This window comes from Hydra vulgaris, chromosome 10 (genome assembly GCF_038396675.1).
Source record: "Hydra vulgaris chromosome 10, alternate assembly HydraT2T_AEP".
Lineage (NCBI taxonomy): Eukaryota > Metazoa > Cnidaria > Hydrozoa > Anthoathecata > Hydridae > Hydra > Hydra vulgaris.
The window spans coordinates 41,256,536-41,276,035 of NC_088929.1; the positions used below are offsets into that span (position 1 = coordinate 41,256,536).

General features: G+C 29.4%; 1 protein-coding gene and 1 pseudogene across 4 annotated transcripts; both read right to left on the reverse strand.

Annotated features, from left to right (window-relative positions):
• Positions 1–3,135: 3,135 nt before the first annotated feature.
• Positions 3,136–9,399, reverse strand: LOC136086352 (uncharacterized; annotated as a pseudogene).
• A 2,355-nt stretch (positions 9,400–11,754) lies between these two features.
• Positions 11,755–17,541, reverse strand: LOC136085967 (uncharacterized). Of its 4 annotated transcripts, none has more exons than XM_065808032.1 (8): positions 14,838–17,541; positions 14,100–14,301; positions 13,909–13,983; positions 13,246–13,813; positions 12,727–12,969; positions 12,528–12,588; positions 12,223–12,391; positions 11,758–12,083 (listed from the first exon to the last, which is right to left on the reverse strand). In XM_065808032.1, exons 1-2 carry the CDS (start codon positions 17,528–17,530, stop codon positions 14,298–14,300), a joined length of 2,697 nt encoding a protein of 898 aa, XP_065664104.1. In that variant the 5' UTR covers positions 17,531–17,541; the 3' UTR covers positions 11,758–12,083; positions 12,223–12,391; positions 12,528–12,588; positions 12,727–12,969; positions 13,246–13,813; positions 13,909–13,983; positions 14,100–14,297. The 4 variants fall into 4 exon arrangements, with proteins under 4 accessions (XP_065664105.1, XP_065664104.1, XP_065664103.1 ...); XM_065808030.1 differs by having other exon boundaries at positions 11,761–12,083; positions 13,909–14,004; XM_065808033.1 differs by lacking the exon at positions 13,246–13,813 and having other exon boundaries at positions 11,755–12,083.
• Between the last annotated feature and the right edge of the window lie 1,959 nt (positions 17,542–19,500).

The window sequence follows — 19,500 nt, forward strand, 5'->3', positions numbered from 1 at the left end:
AGCAATTTTATTATTATCTTTTAGTAATCTACCTTGTAAATATGTCTTATTTAGATTTTTATTTTGTTTTTGTTATATGAAACTGTTTTCTTAATTTACTTTGTAATATTAAATCTTATTTAAAACACCATTTGGCTTACTTACAATACTTAGCTTGCTACTTCATTTTATAGTGCTTATGCCTTGTTGAAAATAGGCATAGGTGTTTATACCTTTCTGATAGTATATATACATTTGGCATATAGATATATAGATATTTGTGACACTGGTATCAACTCCCTTAATTGTTTTCTTCGTGTCATGGTGATTAAGTGAATTTTGACATTTGAACTGCTTATACCTTTATGATACTGGCATATTTAAAACAAAATAGCCTTTGTGTGGTATATATCTTTAGGGTTATGATATACGTATACAAATGGTAACACACACGCACGCGTACATTAACACAATTCGTGTAATTTTTTTCGGTTATCGTACGTATTTAGATATACGGTAATAGTTGAGCTAGTTGTTGCTCCTTGATTGTGCAATGAAGTATAATCCATGAATTTCTATAATTTACTAGAAAGCGGAACGGTGTTACTATAAAAAATATATAGTTTTTATTTCTAATATTCTCTTTTTTTTTAGAGGGTGAGCGGTGCTTGGCTACTTTCACGTTGGTGCTCACGGATAAAAATGATTTCATTAGGAAAATTTCCAAACCAGAAATTTACCTATTATGAATCATAAACTAAATGCCAAAGCGAGTCAAAAACTTGCACGACAATCATAAAAAAAGTCTTGTTAAATAAAGGGGTCGTCGATAAATTACATCACGCTTAGGGAGGGGAGGGTGAGGAGTAGGCGATTTTGTGACGATTGTTAGTAGGGGGAGGGGGTCTCGATTTAATGACGCAACATTTTTTTTTTTTAGAGAAGACTTTCAATTAAAAGAGTATCTGACCAAACCAAAACCCTCAGTTGATGTATCTACATGTTGATTGTAAAATCAGCTACGCCTAAATCTTACTTAGCCGATGTGTACACTCCGTTGACGGAGTAGTTACAGCCTATTAACGGAATGTTACGGCTGTATGTGCAGTGCACGTTCTGCGCTTTGAATTTATATGGTTCGATTGCAGAATTTTATTTAGTGCACCAAAGTGTACAGGAATAAAAAAACAATCTTGTTTTTTTATTGCTGATGTTTTTAAGGCCTAAATTATTTGGCAGCCTAATAAGCTGTCAAATAATTTCAGCGGTTATAGATAGCGGTTAAGCGATTTCAGCGGTATAACGGTTTTTCTCTACGTTCAAATGACTTGAGCCATATTTTTACAGCTATGTTTCCGGACAGTGTCATAGCTTGACGATTTCAGATGGGTCAAAGCGAACCCTCGTGCGAGTTAAATCATGGTTTAGCTCCTTATTTTAAATCAGTTTTATCAGAAATTTTAAAACTGTCGGACATGTCCATTATTTTGATGAGAGTTTAAACGAGGTCACTAGAACTTCTGAAATAAATATCTATATTAGATTCTGGGATGTTAATAGAAATCGTGTAAATGTCCGTTTTTTTGGATCAAGTTTCCAAGGACATACAGTACACCAAGCCTTATTAACTCATTTCAAGGGTATTGTTAAAAATTAAGAAATAAATAAGCTATACCAGCTATTAATGGACGGTCCAAATGTTAATCTAAAATTTTTCGATGAATTCAGTACAAGTTTGACTGAAACTATTTTACAGTCTCTTATTAATATCGGAACTTGCGGTTTGCATATTGCTTATAGCAGTTTTAAAACTGGAGAGGTCGTCACAGAATGGAATCTGAAAAAAGTTTAGAATGCTGCCTATTATATTTTGCATGATAGTTTGTTTCAAAATAATCGTTTTGAAGATACCAAACCACTAGTTGGCTCTCAACCAAGTGAGAAAGGTCAGACTGACCAAAGTTGTATGAATTCTATAAATCTTATTAGTGCCCATGAAGTGCATTGTAAAGTACAAGTCGTTCATCATATACCTAAAGCATACCGTGAACTCTTGACTGAAATAATAAAATTAGTCCTGCAAGGAGAGAGGTTACTAGTTTTTTAATCTATCCTCTTAACTTCTGCTCAACAAGGTAACTACTACTGTACTCCATTCGAAACATAAATTTCTATGCTTAAGACAATCTTAATAGGTGTTCATGACCCTCTTGAGCAAAGCAAGGAGGCTTAAGTAATCTCCATTGATAGACGTGTTCTAAGCCAGTTTATGTCTGTTTCGCACCTATCGCCATTCTTTACAGATAAATTGAGCGCAATAAGTGTTGTGATTCGTTGACATTTGTCTTTGAATCCACCATTTTTACGGAAAATCAATGGGGTAAATGTACCATGTTCCATTTTTACATCTCGTTCCAAATATTCGCCTTACTAAAATACTAAAATACCTTTGTACAATTGAGAAACATTTAACTAATTAAAAATCAAAAAGTATAAATGCGAGTGGTAAAAATAAACAGCCGTTGTTTTAGAAAAATGCTTAGTTTTTAAACTTATATGGATATTTTATATACAGTATGTTATTACATTTGGCACTGTTAACATAGGTTTAACTTTTATGCCACCTATAAAAATATTGACTATTTTATGTTTCTTTGCATCCTTTGACAATCTTCCTTTAGGATCAATTACTCTGGATGTAGCTGATGTACTTGGTACTGAACGATTATCATTATCCAGAGTAAATTCGCTTATCTATTTCTTTGCTATATCATGTAAAAAAACTTTGTACTTTTTTTTTTGAATTTGGATTAAATACTTTCAAAAGTTTAAACGCATTAAATAATGCACAATTTATTAGTCACAATATATTTATCAAAGCTCTTTTAGTCCATTTTTTTGTACAACGTAGTAAAGTATAATACCACAAATATTGATCGGCGCGATCAACACCTTTCATATATTTGCTATAATCAACCACGCATATTGGCTTAAAAATTCTTTCCTTTGTCACCCAATCTATATTGTGGCTTTCTAGAATATCGGCAGAATGCATTGTCGAAATGATTCGGACAGGTCTTTTTGATTGCCAACATTGTAATAAAATGTTTTGCCGACGACGAAAGATAGATTTCCCCTTTTTTAGCTTTGCATTTTTTAAACAAAGAGGATGGACTCTGTTTGTGAGAATAGTGCCACAAGTCCGGAATCTATGTTGTAAAAGTATTTCACAAGTGTCAACACTATTATAATAGTTATCCATATATTTGAAATGATGCTTTCATCTATAGATAAATCTTGCTGTAGTTTGTAAACTTCTTGAAATTTATGTGAAAAATAAAAAAAAATAAGGTGGATCTTTTTAAGGCAATAGTTATTCTCTCCATCAACATTATTAAAAAAATGCCATGAATACCATACTTTTCGAAATCAATCTGTACTCATTACTTGAGCAAAAATTGGAGTTTGAATTGTTTTGTCAGTCGACCAATATTCGTTCCTCGTATTTTTGCGAACTCTACTCATAAGTAGAACTAGCCCTAGCACTTTTTTAGTTCCAACACAGACACATCTTTCCACTTAACAGATTTTACACAATCTTTAAATAACTGTTGATTTTGTGCGTGGTAGCGATTTGTTTCTGTCACAATATATTCAAATAAATCGTCCCTAATAAATAGCTGAACCACATCAACTACACTCTTGGTATTGTTTGGCATAACAAAAACCCCACTTTTTCCAATGAATGGCTCAATTATAGACACGTTATTATTTTTTGACTAGTCCAGTCAGGGACGTCGCTTTAGGAGAGGGGGGGTATGAGGGGGAGTCTCCCTCTCAGAATTTTAGAAAGAGAAAAGTTTTTTTCCTTTTCTCCTTGCCACGGGTTGGGATAGTTGGGAAATTGGTGATAAAATGAAAAAATGTTTTCTAATTAAATAAAATAAAAAGTTTGCGAAACTCAATCAAAGATAGAATTTTTTTTATTACTTGGACAAATAAACTTAGCTTTTATGAAAAGGCCGTTTTCCACAAAACGAAATATACCGCGAACTTTTTCTTCACGAAGAAACGCCGTTTTGATTTCCACTTTTTTTTTTCGCGTTACTTTTTTTCGTTATCAACAATAAAAATGGCAGCAGCAAGTTTACGCTTGTTGTTTACGTTTGTTGTTACGTTTGTTGTACTTTTACGTTTGTATGTTTAACTAAAACCAATTATTACTTTTTTTTTGCATAATTTCTACTTTAAAACATGTAAAAGTTTATTTCATGCATTAATTTTAACATTCCTGTTTTGTAAGATGTGATATCATTTAAAATGATATGATTCATTTATTAATATAACAATTTAATATAAAGCTTTTTACATTAAATTTTATAGTAAATGCTGAACTCTGATATAAACACTTTGCGCCTGTTATTACTTCCAATTTTCAGTATACTAAAGTAGGATCGGAATTAGGTTTGTAGGATAAGGTCTAATATGATTAAGAATATATAAAAAGGTTATTATTCATATACTATTATCATAAGAGTGATAACTTTTATAAACATTAACTCATTTAAAAATTACGGTAAATTATAGTCTGCGTTTGTTTTCCAGAGCACTAACTATGAAAAGCATGAGACACAAATGACAATGTTGCGTATGCAAAACAGTTTTTAATATCGACTATAAAGCCAGTCATGAAAGGTCTGTTCATGATTGTAAAAAGGTTTAAATACAAACAGTGGGAGCCCCAGAGAATCCTTTTGTAGCCTCCTTAACTTTAAAAAGATAAAAAATCGAACATCAGAATGCTGATAAAGATGTCGAAGTAGATGATGAAATACAAAGTAGTGAACATACGAAGTAAGAAGACATAATAATAATTGAAACTAACCATAAGCGAGACTAGGTTTTTTCAAACCAAGACGAGACCGAGACGAGAAGTTAGTACTTCTCGTGAGACCGAGAACGAGACGAGACAAGAAATTTAACAATTTTTGAAAACATATTTATTAATATCCAAGTAAAAAAAAAAAAATGTAAACATGGTTTTGACAAATAGACACAAATGACATTTGTCAAATGTAAACAACTTTTTCAGTTATTAATTTCGAATTTTTTTGCCAAACTTTTCTAACAAGACAATGTTTTCTCTGATTAAGATGATTTGTTCAACTTTTTCTGGGTGTAAGTTGTGTCTGGATGATCGATGAAAGTCTTTTTTAGCATCAGGGAGATATTCATACTGGCACATTTTGCTCAAAATAAGATTCAGTTCAGATGTTGGCTCTTGTGTTTCAAGCCTGACGTTTAACTTGCGCTTCAGTTTTAAATTAGGGGACAAATCTGCTGAAAGGAATCTGGCAACAGGTTGGCACTCAACATTATCCTTAACTGTGAGGCTAACCATTCTTTTGTTGTTTGAAATTTTTTGAAGAGCTTCAAGTGAAGTCCCTTTAAAGCAGGATTTAAGTAGTTTGCTGCAGCACTCAATAAGTTTCCAGTGTGACAAAGAGGAAATCTTTTCTCAATGCAGCTTTTCAAGTATTTTGCATACAAGACACCGTAGCCATTTTTTCTATCCGTCTCAATAAATTGATCAATTTTGTCATGGATTAAATAAAGAGAATTGGCAACAGTGTTAATTGTTGGAATAGACTCAGCTGACCACGTTTCTGTAGCTTCTTTAAGTGGTGCCAAAATTTCTACTGCTCCCTCGATTGATTTACACTGTGATGCACTGATGGTCTTTGAAGAAAAAATATCTTCATTTGCACATAAGTTGATAATTGCACTCTTTAGATGTAGGACAGAACCCATGCAATCCAGTTCACTATTCCATCTTGTGTCAACAGACTGGCGTAACTGTCTAAAATTGATTCCTTGAGCGTCTGATTCTGATTCAAGCAACTCAGCTGCAACTGTTGACTGGTGAGTTAAAGAAGCCAAATCTTTGCATGTTTACAACGCATCATCCATTCCAGCAGTTACTCTAAATGAGTCTCGAACTGCACATTGCAAAATATGATTGTTGCACAAGTATTGGTCAAGGCGCTTTGACAATTTGACTGCAAGTTTCATGTTTCTTGCCTGGTCGTTCACGCAGTACATTGGCAAATCAGCAGGCAATTTTAGTTCTTCTAAGAAAGAATCCAGCTTTCCTTCAATTAAGATACCTGAGTGTCTGCCTGGGAACTGTTGGACATGGGGTGTCCAGTAATGTAGTCTCCAATTTTCGTCAAAAGCATGAAAAGTCCAAGAGATGTTGCTGTCCTGAGCTCTAGAAGTCCAAAGGTCAGAAATAACTGCAGCACTTTTTAGATTTGGCGTAATCTCCGTTATTATGCTCTTCATTCCAGCTTGAACTTCTCGTGACCGAACTGAAAGCTTTCTTAAATATGTTATTCTGTGATAAAGGCTCAGTTTAGGGTTTGCAATTTCAAACAATTTCTTGAAACCTCTTCCTTCGACTGCTGCAAAGGGTGCCAGATCAGTGCAAAAGTAATCCAGCATTGCAGAGTCAAACTGTTTTTGAATGAAATTGTCTTTGTCATATTTGGACTTTGTTTTAAGCATTTCGACCATGGTTTGTTGTTTCTTCTAAGGAGGAGGAAGTAGAGAGTCGTCAGTTTTTTTAGATACTCAACATAATCTTAACTATGCTTTTTTTCGAGGTGACGATGAAGTCTGCTTGTGTTTCCATATTTTGTTTTCAAAGACTTTTTGCACGCCTTGCATTCAGTACCGTCACTTGTTTTTTGAAAATATCTCCAGATTTTGTTTTTTCTTGGTGACATTTTTGATCGTTGAAATGAGGCAAGAATATTTCTTTTCAATATGAACAATATGTGTCAAGTTGAATTCCATTGGTAAACTAATGAAATTAAGTCGAAAGTGCACCATTTTATACAAAAAGTTTTTGTATTTAAAATCTAATTGAAAATATTTAAAATCTAATTAAAATTTTTTAATTAGATTTTTTTTTTAAATCTAATTAAAAAATCTAATTAAAAATCTAACTAGATATTTAATTTGTTTTTGTCAAAAACAAATTATATTTTTAATTAGATTTATTAAAATCACGGAGTCAAAATATTAATTAATTCAAAAAAAAATTATTAAGCATTTTGTAAATTATAATAATTTTTAATTTGGAAAATAATATAATATTTAAGTCTTGTTCTGCTTCTGCGAGAATTTTCTATTTCTCGTTTCTCACGAGAAGTCCCATTTCTCACGAGAAACGAGAACGAGACGAGATCTCGCTCATGGTTGATTGAAACATCAACTTCAACATTTGGTATACCCATAGAAGAAGAAACAAAATCTTTTTATAAAAAATTTGGAGGGGACGCAAGTTAAGAAATTCAAGAGAAGGACGCAAAAGGGGAAAAACCGGATAATATTGTTGTCTAGGAATAAACAGAGAAATTTACAGAATTAAATTCTGAATGAGATCATTTACCCCAGTTTCCTGACCGAGAAGAAAAGGTTGAAACGAATATTATTAATTTGGATACTACTGAAGTAAGCAGTAAAACAACAAATTGGCTTTCGCTCATGGGAACTTGGGTATTTTAATTGGTTATCTTAAAGACTGTAATGATATTTATAAAAGATATTTTAAAAAAAATTACTAAATAAAAAACTCGCTGCAATTGAAATTGTGAATGCAACGAGCTCTGTGGTGGAAATGTCAAAAAACTTTTGGAAATAGCAAACGCTTTTATAAGATAACTCGATATTAAAGCTTAGAGTATTATAATTGACAAATCAGATTCATCAGCATTGATAAGCCATGACCCAGGTTTACATCCACATATAATTACGGACAATGAAAAATCGTATTCACTCCAGTTTGGACCACACCAACCAAAACGTGCTAGTTCCCCAAGTGACGGTAAAAATAGATTTAATCCACAGTTGTACGAAAAGTTTGAACATTTAGAACACGGCACCCAGAAGGATGCCACATTTTTTTTTGTTTGCTACCTTTTCCTCAAGGGTGTTGGAAAGAAAAACTGAAGATGCTTGGATAAATATTGGTGTAAGATCTTCATCTAAGATAAAAAGCTATGGGAAAGACAAACTTGGAAAGCTTTAGGCGCACTTTACCTCTCAAGCACAGAATGTTGCATTAGGTGAATATTGATTTGGATTTATCAATAAGGTTATCTATACGTCCGTTTTTCTTATGAAAAACGGACATATAGATCACCTTATTGATAAATCTAAGAGACTTTCCCTGATAGAAGAGCAAAAAATAGAGGTGAAGAACAGAAATACTGTCAAAATTCTTATCGATACATGCAAGACTTTAGGATGTCAACCGCTGGCGTTTATGGAGTCTGACAGTGCTCACCAAGACAACTTTGTTGCATTAGTGAATCTTATCACTTGCCACAATTTCACGCTAAAGCCTAGATTGAAGATAGAGCCCGTCGTCCATATAGAGTTACATACACGAGTCCATAATCTCTAAATGAAATGATTAGTTTAATTGCAATTGAATTGAAGAGTCAGATCATTGATGAAATTAACAGCTTCAATATTTTTTCTGTGATAGCCGACACTACTCCCGATAGGTCACACAAGGATATAATAAGTATAGTTGTGAGAACAGCCAGTGAAAACGGTGAGATTTGGAAAAGGCTTTTGAAATCAGTAGAATGCGCTGATAAGTCTGGAAAAGGGATGGCTAAGCTAATTTTATCTTCTTTACATAAAGAAGGCATCGACGCATAAAAGATAACCTTGCAGTCGTATGACTATGTGAGTTTAATGTCTGGAAAATTTAAGGGAGTATAAAAGTATATAACAGAAAAAGTTGGCCATAATATGTCCAACATACCTTGTCAAGAATACAGAACAAACACTGCTCTTGAACATGCTTGCAATGTTAATACTTTAAAACGAGAGTTGTTTAATGTCTTTTAACAGCTGCATGTTTTCTTCACATCAAGCACAAAAAGATTTGGTCTTTTAAAAAAAACTTGAAGATATTGACAATCCAATATAACTTATAAATTTGCCTAGAATAAGATCGACCGAGCAAATTCTATACTGATAATTGACAATTATTGAGTGTGAGAGCAGTGTAGTATAATTATTATTAGTTTTTAAGGACGGAAATTGATTTCTTAAAATGAAAAAACAGTTGGGAAATCTATGTTAAGCAGTTGGAAAAAATGAGGTCTCTTTCCCAACCAACCCCCTCCCTTCTTGTAGAACTTTTGCACGCAACACCACTGAGTCCAGTACTTCATCATCACTTTCTTCAGAGTCGCTAGATGGTGTTGACAAGATTCTGCTTCGTTTTACTCGAAACAATTCCTCGTCACTTTCGCTACCTAAATCAGTAAACTCCGCATCACTTAATATTTGCGATAAATTATCGGCAAAGACATCACTATCACTATCGGAGTCCATCGTAAAATAAAGTTTTGTAGAGAAATCAACAAAGATTACGTTTATTCTGATAAACTCACTGAATAGTCGGCCAATGTAACAAATAAATATATTTACAAAAAATATCTGAGTATTTATACAATTAAACAAAGTGACAATAAAAATTAGCAATAAAGCAGTAATTATTATAAGAAAAATTACAATGTCAATTACGTGTCTCGCAATGTATAGCGTAGTGTCTGTCTAAAACAATTTTAAGAAGAATTAAGTAATCTTGCATAAATCAGTCAATAAATAAAACAAAAAAAAACAAAAAAAAAAGCTGACACCTTTGTCTAGTTAAAAAAATAAACAAATGGTTATTGAAAGGATTAAAATGAATAGTAATATACAATTATATTTTAATGCAGAGCAAATTGTAGGTGAATATACTGTATAGGTTATAAGCGCGACACCAAACAACGGTCTTGAAGACTATCAATAAAAATCCGACGTAAAACATTTGATAGATGCTGAACAATATATATGAGATTTTATTATATAGATTAGTTTATATTATATTTTCCATAAATGCTAATACATGCATGCACCAGGCGCTAGAGCAGTGTTTCCCATCCTTTTTAGTGCCATGCACCACCAAAGCTTATAAAAACTTAAAATGTCCCCCATGTTACATATGAATAATTTTTAATATTATAAATTTTTCATAAGTAGCATAAATAATATACTGCAGGAAGAAATCACAAAAATTTATTTGTTAAACAAAAAAATTCAAGTAAACAAAATATAGTAAATAATATATAAGTAAATAAAATAAAATACATCAGGTATTCAAGTCTAAAATAAATGAAATTTAGTGAGATCCTTGAGTTTGATGCTGGTTACAAAGAGATTTTATATTGGATTCCTATTTTGTTAGCTTCATTCTTAGATGTCCCCGTTGTCTTATATCCGAACAATTAAGTAACAAATCAGTTACGGCACTAAATCCGTATTCAGCTATATATAAAGAAGAAAAGGGTAATAATAGTTTTCTTGCACATTCTGCTGTGCTTGGATATTTAATTATGGTCTCTTCAAAAAACCATGCCATCGATCCTTTAATATTAAATAAAGTTTTAACTGACTTGTCATTCTGCATTTCTGCAATTCTTCTTGATAATGCATATTTGAAAGTATGAGATAAATTAACTAACATTAGTTGCATCAAAAATAGGAAAATCAATTCCTTTTTTTTTTTTTTTTTTTTTTTAATTTTATTTTCGTCATTTTGCACATCTTACAATGTTATCTATAAAATTTAAACAAATATATATAATTACAAGCTGACTGGGGCAAGTAGAAGTCAAAATGACTTATCATCAAGCCCCTTTGTGAAATACAAAAAAATACAATAAAATTTTACATCTTCCAATATTATATAAAAGAGTGAAATTAATAAGTTTAAAAAAAAAAAAAAATTTGGTTAGAAATTTTAGAAGGTTAAAAAAGAACTTAAAAGTTAAAAAAAGAAGAAATTTAAGATAAAGTTAAAATATAAAATAACAAATAAAAAATCACAAATCTGTACAAATTCGTATACATATTAAAGACAATAAACAAAAAAAAAATTAATTCGCTTCATATGCATATACATATTCGATACATAAAAAATTATAAATACAAAATTATTTCAATTTTAAAAAAAAAAAAAGAGAGAATGTACGTTATGTTTTTTTATAGTTCTTTTAAATGTAGAAATAGATTTTATTTTTTTCATATTTTCGTCAAGAACCGAATTCCACAAGCGTGGTCCCCGGCATATAGTCGAAAAGTCAGATTTTTTGAGTGATGTTAGTGGGATGTAGTGATTACTCATTGAATGTCTTGTTTCATACACTGTAAAACTTTACCGTAAAAATCACGGTACTAAACCGTTACCCATAAGTGCCGGTATTGTACCGTGATTATTTTACGGTAAAACACCGTGAATAAATCTCGGTAAAACGCCGTTATTTTACGGTAGAATACCGTGATTATTCTGTAATGAAACAGCGTGAATTACGGTATAGTACCGTGATTAATTTACAGAAATGCCTCGCTCATTTGTTGTAAAATATTTTTTGTACAACTTAAATCAAAATTTTTACTATTTTCGAAAATGTTTCGCCTGTTTCATTTTGTCTTATTTTTTAATTTATTTCAATTGTATTTCAATTACATTTTTTTAAATTGTATCTTCAATTATAAATATCTATTAACATATGTTTGTTTATATGCTAATGGCAACAAAAACACGTCATATTTTTAAAAATCTTTTCAGTTTTACATTACTTACATGTTATTAAATAGAAATAGTTACTCAGATAAATTAAATGAATATAATTAAATTCAAATAAAAGGAAAATTTAAAATCTCTTACATATCAATATGACGTTATATAAATAGTTATATTCGGTAAGTAGGAGTTTTAGAATGTATTAAATTCAAAAATAAAACAAAAGACATCATTGTAAAACTTTTGAAATTTACAAATAAATATAAATAACTACATAACAAATTGCTGTTTCAAAGTTATATTAAAAAGTTTAGCAACGTGGTAAATTCAAATATTATTAAATTTCGCAAACTTCTGCAGTATTGACAGCACAATTTTGCTTATTGCTGAAGTCTTCTTCGTTCGCCTTGCTTTGCTCCCTTTTTCAGGACTGATGCCGAAAAATGCACTAGAACGGTCAATAATATATGTATAAGCAGTTGACGTTTAAAAATATTCTCATCAATAAATATAATTAACATCAAATACTATGTAAACCTTAGACAAATTAAACACATTTAATTAAACATAATATAAGCATTATATACCGTTGACAAAATTCTAATATTGATGAAGCTTCTTTTGGATATGGCATATTGAAAATATAAAAACTCGCAAATAAACAACAAAATGACTTGATGAAATTGTTCATTCCATCAACTACAACAATGCAATCAATTACCAGCATGAATCGATTTGCTGTAAATAGCGAATTCCCTAAAAAAAGAATGCAAGTTGACCTAACAAAAATCCATTTTAAATATATAAAAATAAAAATGATCAAGCTCATACCTTTTTTTTTTAAATTATTTTCAAAATCTTAAAACATATTAGAACTTGTAATTCAACATACCATAAACACATAGATGAGGAGAATTTGATCTTGGCACCAATTCTGTTTGATCCATTGTCTCCTAAACATATTTTTTTTACTACTAAATATCTTTTAGTAACTACATTGCATGTTATTATAAAATGAGTGAAACACAATTAATTGCTTGAAAATATGTATTGGATATATTTTAAATTAATGATTACTATCTTTAACATACATCCACAAACATAAAGAGTGCGTCAAGTTTTTCATTAAAAAAACTAATCAAAGCCATTAAATCTGACAAAGTTTCATGTTTTGCTTTATCTAAATTTATTATCACCTTCTTTACTTTAAGGTATGCTATTCTACAACTATGCAAAAATAAATATAACTTTTCATCATAAAATGCTTTCATCAAAAGTTCACCAGCATTCACTCCACCCATCAAAACATCAAAGTGATGTAGCAAACCATCAACCTAAATAGAAAAAACCAATTTAAATATATATATATATATATATATATATATATATATATATATATATATATATATATATATATATATATATATATATATATATATATATATATATATTTATATATATATATACCAAAACTAAATAAAATAAACTTCTACAAAAATCTAATTAAATACTATAAAAAAATCTCTATTTAGTAGTAATATAGATTAATACATACTGGTATAAGTTATATTATTATTATATTATTTTTAAATAAAATTAATTTAATTTACTGTAAATAAATTGGGGAATTTTATCAACAAATCATACAATAACATCTTTTCATTTATTTCAGTTCGTTACAAATAGTATTCGAGTTCTTCAGGACTATTTGAAACACTGAGAACTGGTTCTCGGTTCAAGCAACCATAACTATCAGTTTTTCTTTTTCTAACATCTACTGATAATTGTTCCTTTTGGGATTCCATATTTAAAACACTCATTAATGGTGGAACACGGTTTGGCCACTGCAGATAGTCATAACGGTTTACTAGTTGTAACATTTAACTGTCATGTACTACAGTGATTGGTAGTGAATCACTGTAGTACCATACTCATCTTTAAACGATTTAGGATATTTGGCAACCATAGAAGATGCAATTACATCTAAATGTTTTTTTAATGGCTTTGGGCAAACAGCAAGGAAATCATTTATAATAATTCTTATAATTGCACACTGAAGTGCTGTTGAAGGTCTTTCTCCAGCTGCTAATATATCTTGTACCTCTTTAGACATTTTGGCCCAAGGTAAAACAAATGTCAAATACCAATCAGCAGCACTTACATGTTTAATCTTCATTACTAGACAAAATTGACACAATATTTAAAATAGAGCAATTAAATATATAAAGAACACTAACTAAATATTTTATTAACAACTTTTTTTAATAACTTACTCGAATTAGTTGAGTTATTTTTCACTTCAACTGTGGGCACCATTTGTATGCTGGATTGTGTGGCCACAATAAAATCTACAGAGTTTTGGGATTGTTCTGCATAAAATTTTATTAATATTATAAATAAAAATATATAAATGTATATGATAATAAAAATAATATTTATTTTGAGTATCATAAATCTTTTTTACCAGAGCTTTCCTTTGCCCAAGATTCAAGGAGTTTGCGTTGTTGGATGGGTTTTAGCAAAACCAAATCATCAACTTTAACCAGGTAGAGATCTGTTTCATTTTCAACACCTATTTCCCATAAATTTTTCACAACCTGGTTTAAAACACATCCGTCAATATTTGGCAGTGTTCTTAAAATATTACATTTAATAACCTCCATTATCTAAAAAAATAGATCATATATAACATGTGTATATCATAAGAGTATCATAATAAAAGTAATATTATATTGTAAGTAAATTTTACAGAGTTTGATGTGGTTATTTAATTTAAAAGATTACAACTAATTAAATTTAAAAAACATATATATAGTATTCACAAAATGTAGTATTCAAAAAAAAAAAAATTAAATTAAAAATATATATATAAAATATTAAAAATTATACTTGCTTCCATTTTAAATTATACTAAGCAAAAAAACAAAATATTAAAAAATTTAACAAAACTCTTAGTAAGGCATTATACATATAATTATGCAGCAAAATTCTTAAAAAAGAAAGTTTTCTTAAAACGTTTTTATAATACTCTCTACTATTGTTTTTGATTGGTTCTTATGACTGGTTCTTTAAATAATATTTCTGAAAAAAACTGCACACATTTACTGCATAAATACTATAAATAAAATAGTTTACAAATAAAATCTTTTATCATGATATTGCCAAATAAAATATATAACTTTTAAAAATTATTTATGTAAACCTGTAGTTATTCGATGAGCATGAAACAGAGTGTTTTAAGGAAATAAAAGAGCGATTGCAGTGCTTGTAAGATGGTAGCGGAAGGTAGTCTATTAAAGAAGCAATCATTATACATCGAATCTCATTATTTTCTCCACACACCTCATACATACCAAGCTCATGCACAAATTGTGTGTTCTGCTCATTAATAAGAGCATACTCGTTTCCATGTGTATCAAAAAAAAGAAACAAAATTCTTGCAAAAATAGGAAGTTCGTGATCCTTTGTAAAGTCAAAAATCAAGAATAAATCTTTTTTGTAATGGGTACCTTGATAGACAATATGGGTAGAAAATGTATCCGGCAGTTGTCCACATGTAGTTATAATTGCCTCAGAAATGGTAGAACTAAAATTTTTGACATTGAATGAAAATGAATTGACCGCATAAATTTTTGAACTTGGTATGCTTGAATTATTGTATGATTGCAACAACTGGTGTGTCTCTGTTAAGGTTTTACATACATGCTTGTAATTGTTAAAATTTCTGGCATATTTTTTAAAGTAAGAATGCTTTTGTTCAAACCTTAAAGTGAAAACTCGCATTAGAGGCCCGTAACGTAAAATTAGCTGTGGATAGTGGGACAAATAATGATGTTTTGGTAATAGTTTAGAAGAAGAGAATAATTCTCTACGAGAAGACAAATAACCATTTATTAAAACCTGCAGATAAGCAATATGTTGAATGTCAATTTTAGGTGAACATATAATCTCAACAATTTCTTTTAGTCTTAAATACAATAACCACACAGGATCTTCAAAATCTAGAATGTAAATTCCTATATAAAGGGGAAACAAACGCAAAAACACCCAGTTTTGAACTGCATGACCACTTAACTTTTCAGTACTCGAAGTTTTATTCATCTCACAAGGTTTATCCAAGGCATCTCCTTCAAAATATTTCTGCATGTTAATTCTTCTGTTGATGTTGTTAAATGAAAACCATCGCTTACTAACAAAATATTTAACAAATAAATACATATCTCGTGAAGCAACGCCTTCGAAGATATCATGAGTTAAGCATGGTGGCAAACCTGTAGAATGAAATCCACATAAACCATTAAATGGTGAATTAAATTTTATTCCTTCAAAATTGTTACCATTATTCTGAGCTAATTGAAACAGGCTATTATTATGGCTTGATTCTGTTCGATCTAGTCCACAGAATTGAGGGTTAAAATCAAACTCTGCACGTGTTGCTAAACAGTATTGACAAAAGTGTGAAACTGTGCTAAAATTTTCACAAAAGCCTCCTATAGAATGTGATCCTAAATTATCCCCTAGTATGCATAGAAGTTTTATTTTTATAGATAAACTTTCAGAAACTGAAACAAAACCAGATATTTCTGCCAATTCAGAAAATATTGGTGCAAATACTTTGCTGTGGCCAAAGTACTTTAAATCTGCATCTTTACACATAAGTACCAGCTGTAGCTGCTCCGATGCATATCTCTTGTGTGATGGAATATTAGCTAATGTTAAGTAAACTGCAAGTATTTTATGTTTTTTTTTTCCTGATCCAATTGGGTTGACAATTTCAAAAGAATCTTGATATAGAATAAGATATAAAATTTTATCATCAGACTTTGCAATATCTTGAATTAGGGATCCACTCAGTAAGTCTGAATATATACCAAAATTTTCCTCATGTTTTACCCAAAACCCAGGTTCATTGCTGTGTTTATTGTACATCATTTTTAACAAGTCCTTTATTGGAACATGATGAACAGTTCTAAATTTTTTATTGGCATCAAAACCTAAAGTAAATTCTATTGGAGATATGTAACTCATGTTTTTATGAAAATAAGCTTTCCTTTTTTTATTAGTACTTAAAGCGTACAAACTGTTTATCGTTATTTGTTCTGACTTAGAAAATTCACTTAAAATAATTTCACAGATATCACTGCTTTGATTCGAGATTGCAGAAGTCAGACTTTGAACAGAGAATTGAGTACTCAAATTATTAACTACCATAAGTTCATCAAAAATAGATTGAACACAAGAAGCTGGAAATATATTTTTTACTTGCAATTTTAAAAAAAAGAGAGCTTGATCCTTCAAATATTTTTCAGAAGAAATATCATCAATACAATCATGAAACTCTTTATTTTCATAGTGTTCTAAAGATCCACATGAAATGCTTTCTTGTTCAAGGGTGTTAACATCTTTATTGTTGTTTAAATTAGAAGAATTTAAGCTATGTACAACATACAGTGGCATGATAAAACTTGAATCCCATTGCTTGTGTCGTCTTGTTATATGAGATGCAAATGAATTTCGATTAGTGTACGAACTTTTGCAATTCATGTAAGGACAATGAATGCGGTCAAGTAATTCAAGATGCAATTTAAGATGTAAGATAAACTGAGATAGTCCAGCACATACTTTTTTACATAGTGCAATATCACATTTAAAACTTTGGAAAATGTTATTTATTTCTGTTGTTGGTTTATTTTCAATAATACTTTTATTATGTTCTTTTCTTATATGCAATTTGAAAGTTGAATACGTTTTGAAAATAATTCTGCAATTTTGAATGCAACAAGGAAACTGAATATTAGCTAAATTGCGATGGCTTTGATAATGAATCATATAACTCAGCAAAGATTTCATTTTTTTGCCACAATGGTTGCATGCTTTTAAATCCAATTTAGACATTATCTTTTTTATAAACTATATATATATATATATATATATATATATATATATATATATATATATATATATATATATATATATATATATATATATATATATATAAATATATATATATATATATATATATATTTATGTATATATATATATATATTTATATATATATATATATATATATATATATATATATATATATATATATATATATATATATATATATATATATATATATATATAAATTATGTTAGTGCATTCTACAAACAGAGTGCTCAATGTTCTAAAAGAACAGAGCAATAATAAATTAGTAAAAACACTTATCTAATTTTTGATTTCTTCAACACTTCAACAATATATATATATATATATATATATATATATATATATATATATATATATATATATATATATATATATATATATATATATATATATATATATATATATATATACATAATTATATATACAAAATATATATACTAATAGTATATATATTTTATATATAATATATTATATGTATATAATATACATATAATATAATAATTATTGGGATTTATAATATTTATAGGATTAAAAGGATATAAGGTATGATATAAAACACAACTAGATAACCTAGCTGTGATCTTCAGGCTGAAGTCTTCAGCCTAAAGATACCATGGACTTCAGCTATGTCTTAGTAAGATATAGCTGAAGTTAATGATATCTTCAGGTGTTTGATATCAACGTGTTTGATATCAAACACGTTTTATATACTCAATCTTTAATTTTATATTTGATGTCAAACACGTTGATATCATATAAGCTATATCATAAAATCAAGTGCAATAAGAAATGACATTGAAACAAATAATATTATTTTGTAAATTATAGGATCAATTATTTAGACATATACAAATATTTCAAATATCAACCCAATTTACTTAATTTGTCTAAAAATTTTACGATAGTATACCGTGAAGTAGTTTAGAGTTGTGTTCGCGGCCGAAATTGTACCGCAAAATTAATATTGTACCGCAAAATGCGTTCACGGTGAAATACCGTGTTATTCACGGTATAGTACCGTGAATTTCACGGTAAAGTTTTACAGTGTATTTATGATTAATTCGAGTGAAACTTTTAAAAAAATATTTTGGAATCATTTCATTTTGAAGTTTAAACATAAATAACAAGTTATGGTATATATTTAGTTTGTATACATTTAGAGCATTTATTTCCTTGAGTAACGGCTCGGCACTTTCGTATCTACTTGCGCCCAAAACTAATCGACTTGCTTGCTTTTGTTTTGTATAAATAATTTTCAGGAAAGATAAATGATTGTTTGCCCAGGCAATATTACAATAGTTAATATGACTATGTATAAATGAAAAGTATAAATTTTTTAAACATAAATTATTTAAAAGATGTTTTGTCTTGTACATAATCCCCATCTTTGAAACTTTGTTCTCGACTAGCTTTATTTGGCTTTTCCGATTTAAATTCTCATCGAAAATTATTCCTGGTATTTTCATTAAAAAAACTCTTTTTATTTAAATATTGTTAATTGTTAGTTCAGGTAATTTGAGTGGAAGGTTCTCGGATTTAGATGACTTAGCAAACAAAATATACTTCGTTTTTTCAATATTTAAAGAAAGTTTATTTGCTTCAAACCACTCATTAAGATATATTAATTCTGTGTTTACAATATAAAAAATATTTTTTAAATTTGAGTCAGAAAAGAAAACATTTGTGTCATCAGCAAAAATAATATAATTAAGTATTTTTGAAGACAAATAAATATCATTAATATAAATTAAAAACAGCAGGGGTCCAAGTATTGATCCTTGGGGAACTCCACAATTTATTGATTCAAATGGGGAACATGTTAAGTCATATGATACTCCTTGTTTACGATTTTGTAAATAACATTGCAGCCACTTTAAATTGGAGTGAACTATTCCATAATTGTGTAGTTTATAAATTAGAATCTTGTGGTTGAC

What these genes read in the sequence shown, in the direction of transcription:
- LOC136085967 (XM_065808033.1), bottom strand. Translation starts at nt 17,530, where the DNA reads ATGTCTAAATTGGATTTAAAAGCATGCAACCATTGTGGCAAAAAAATG.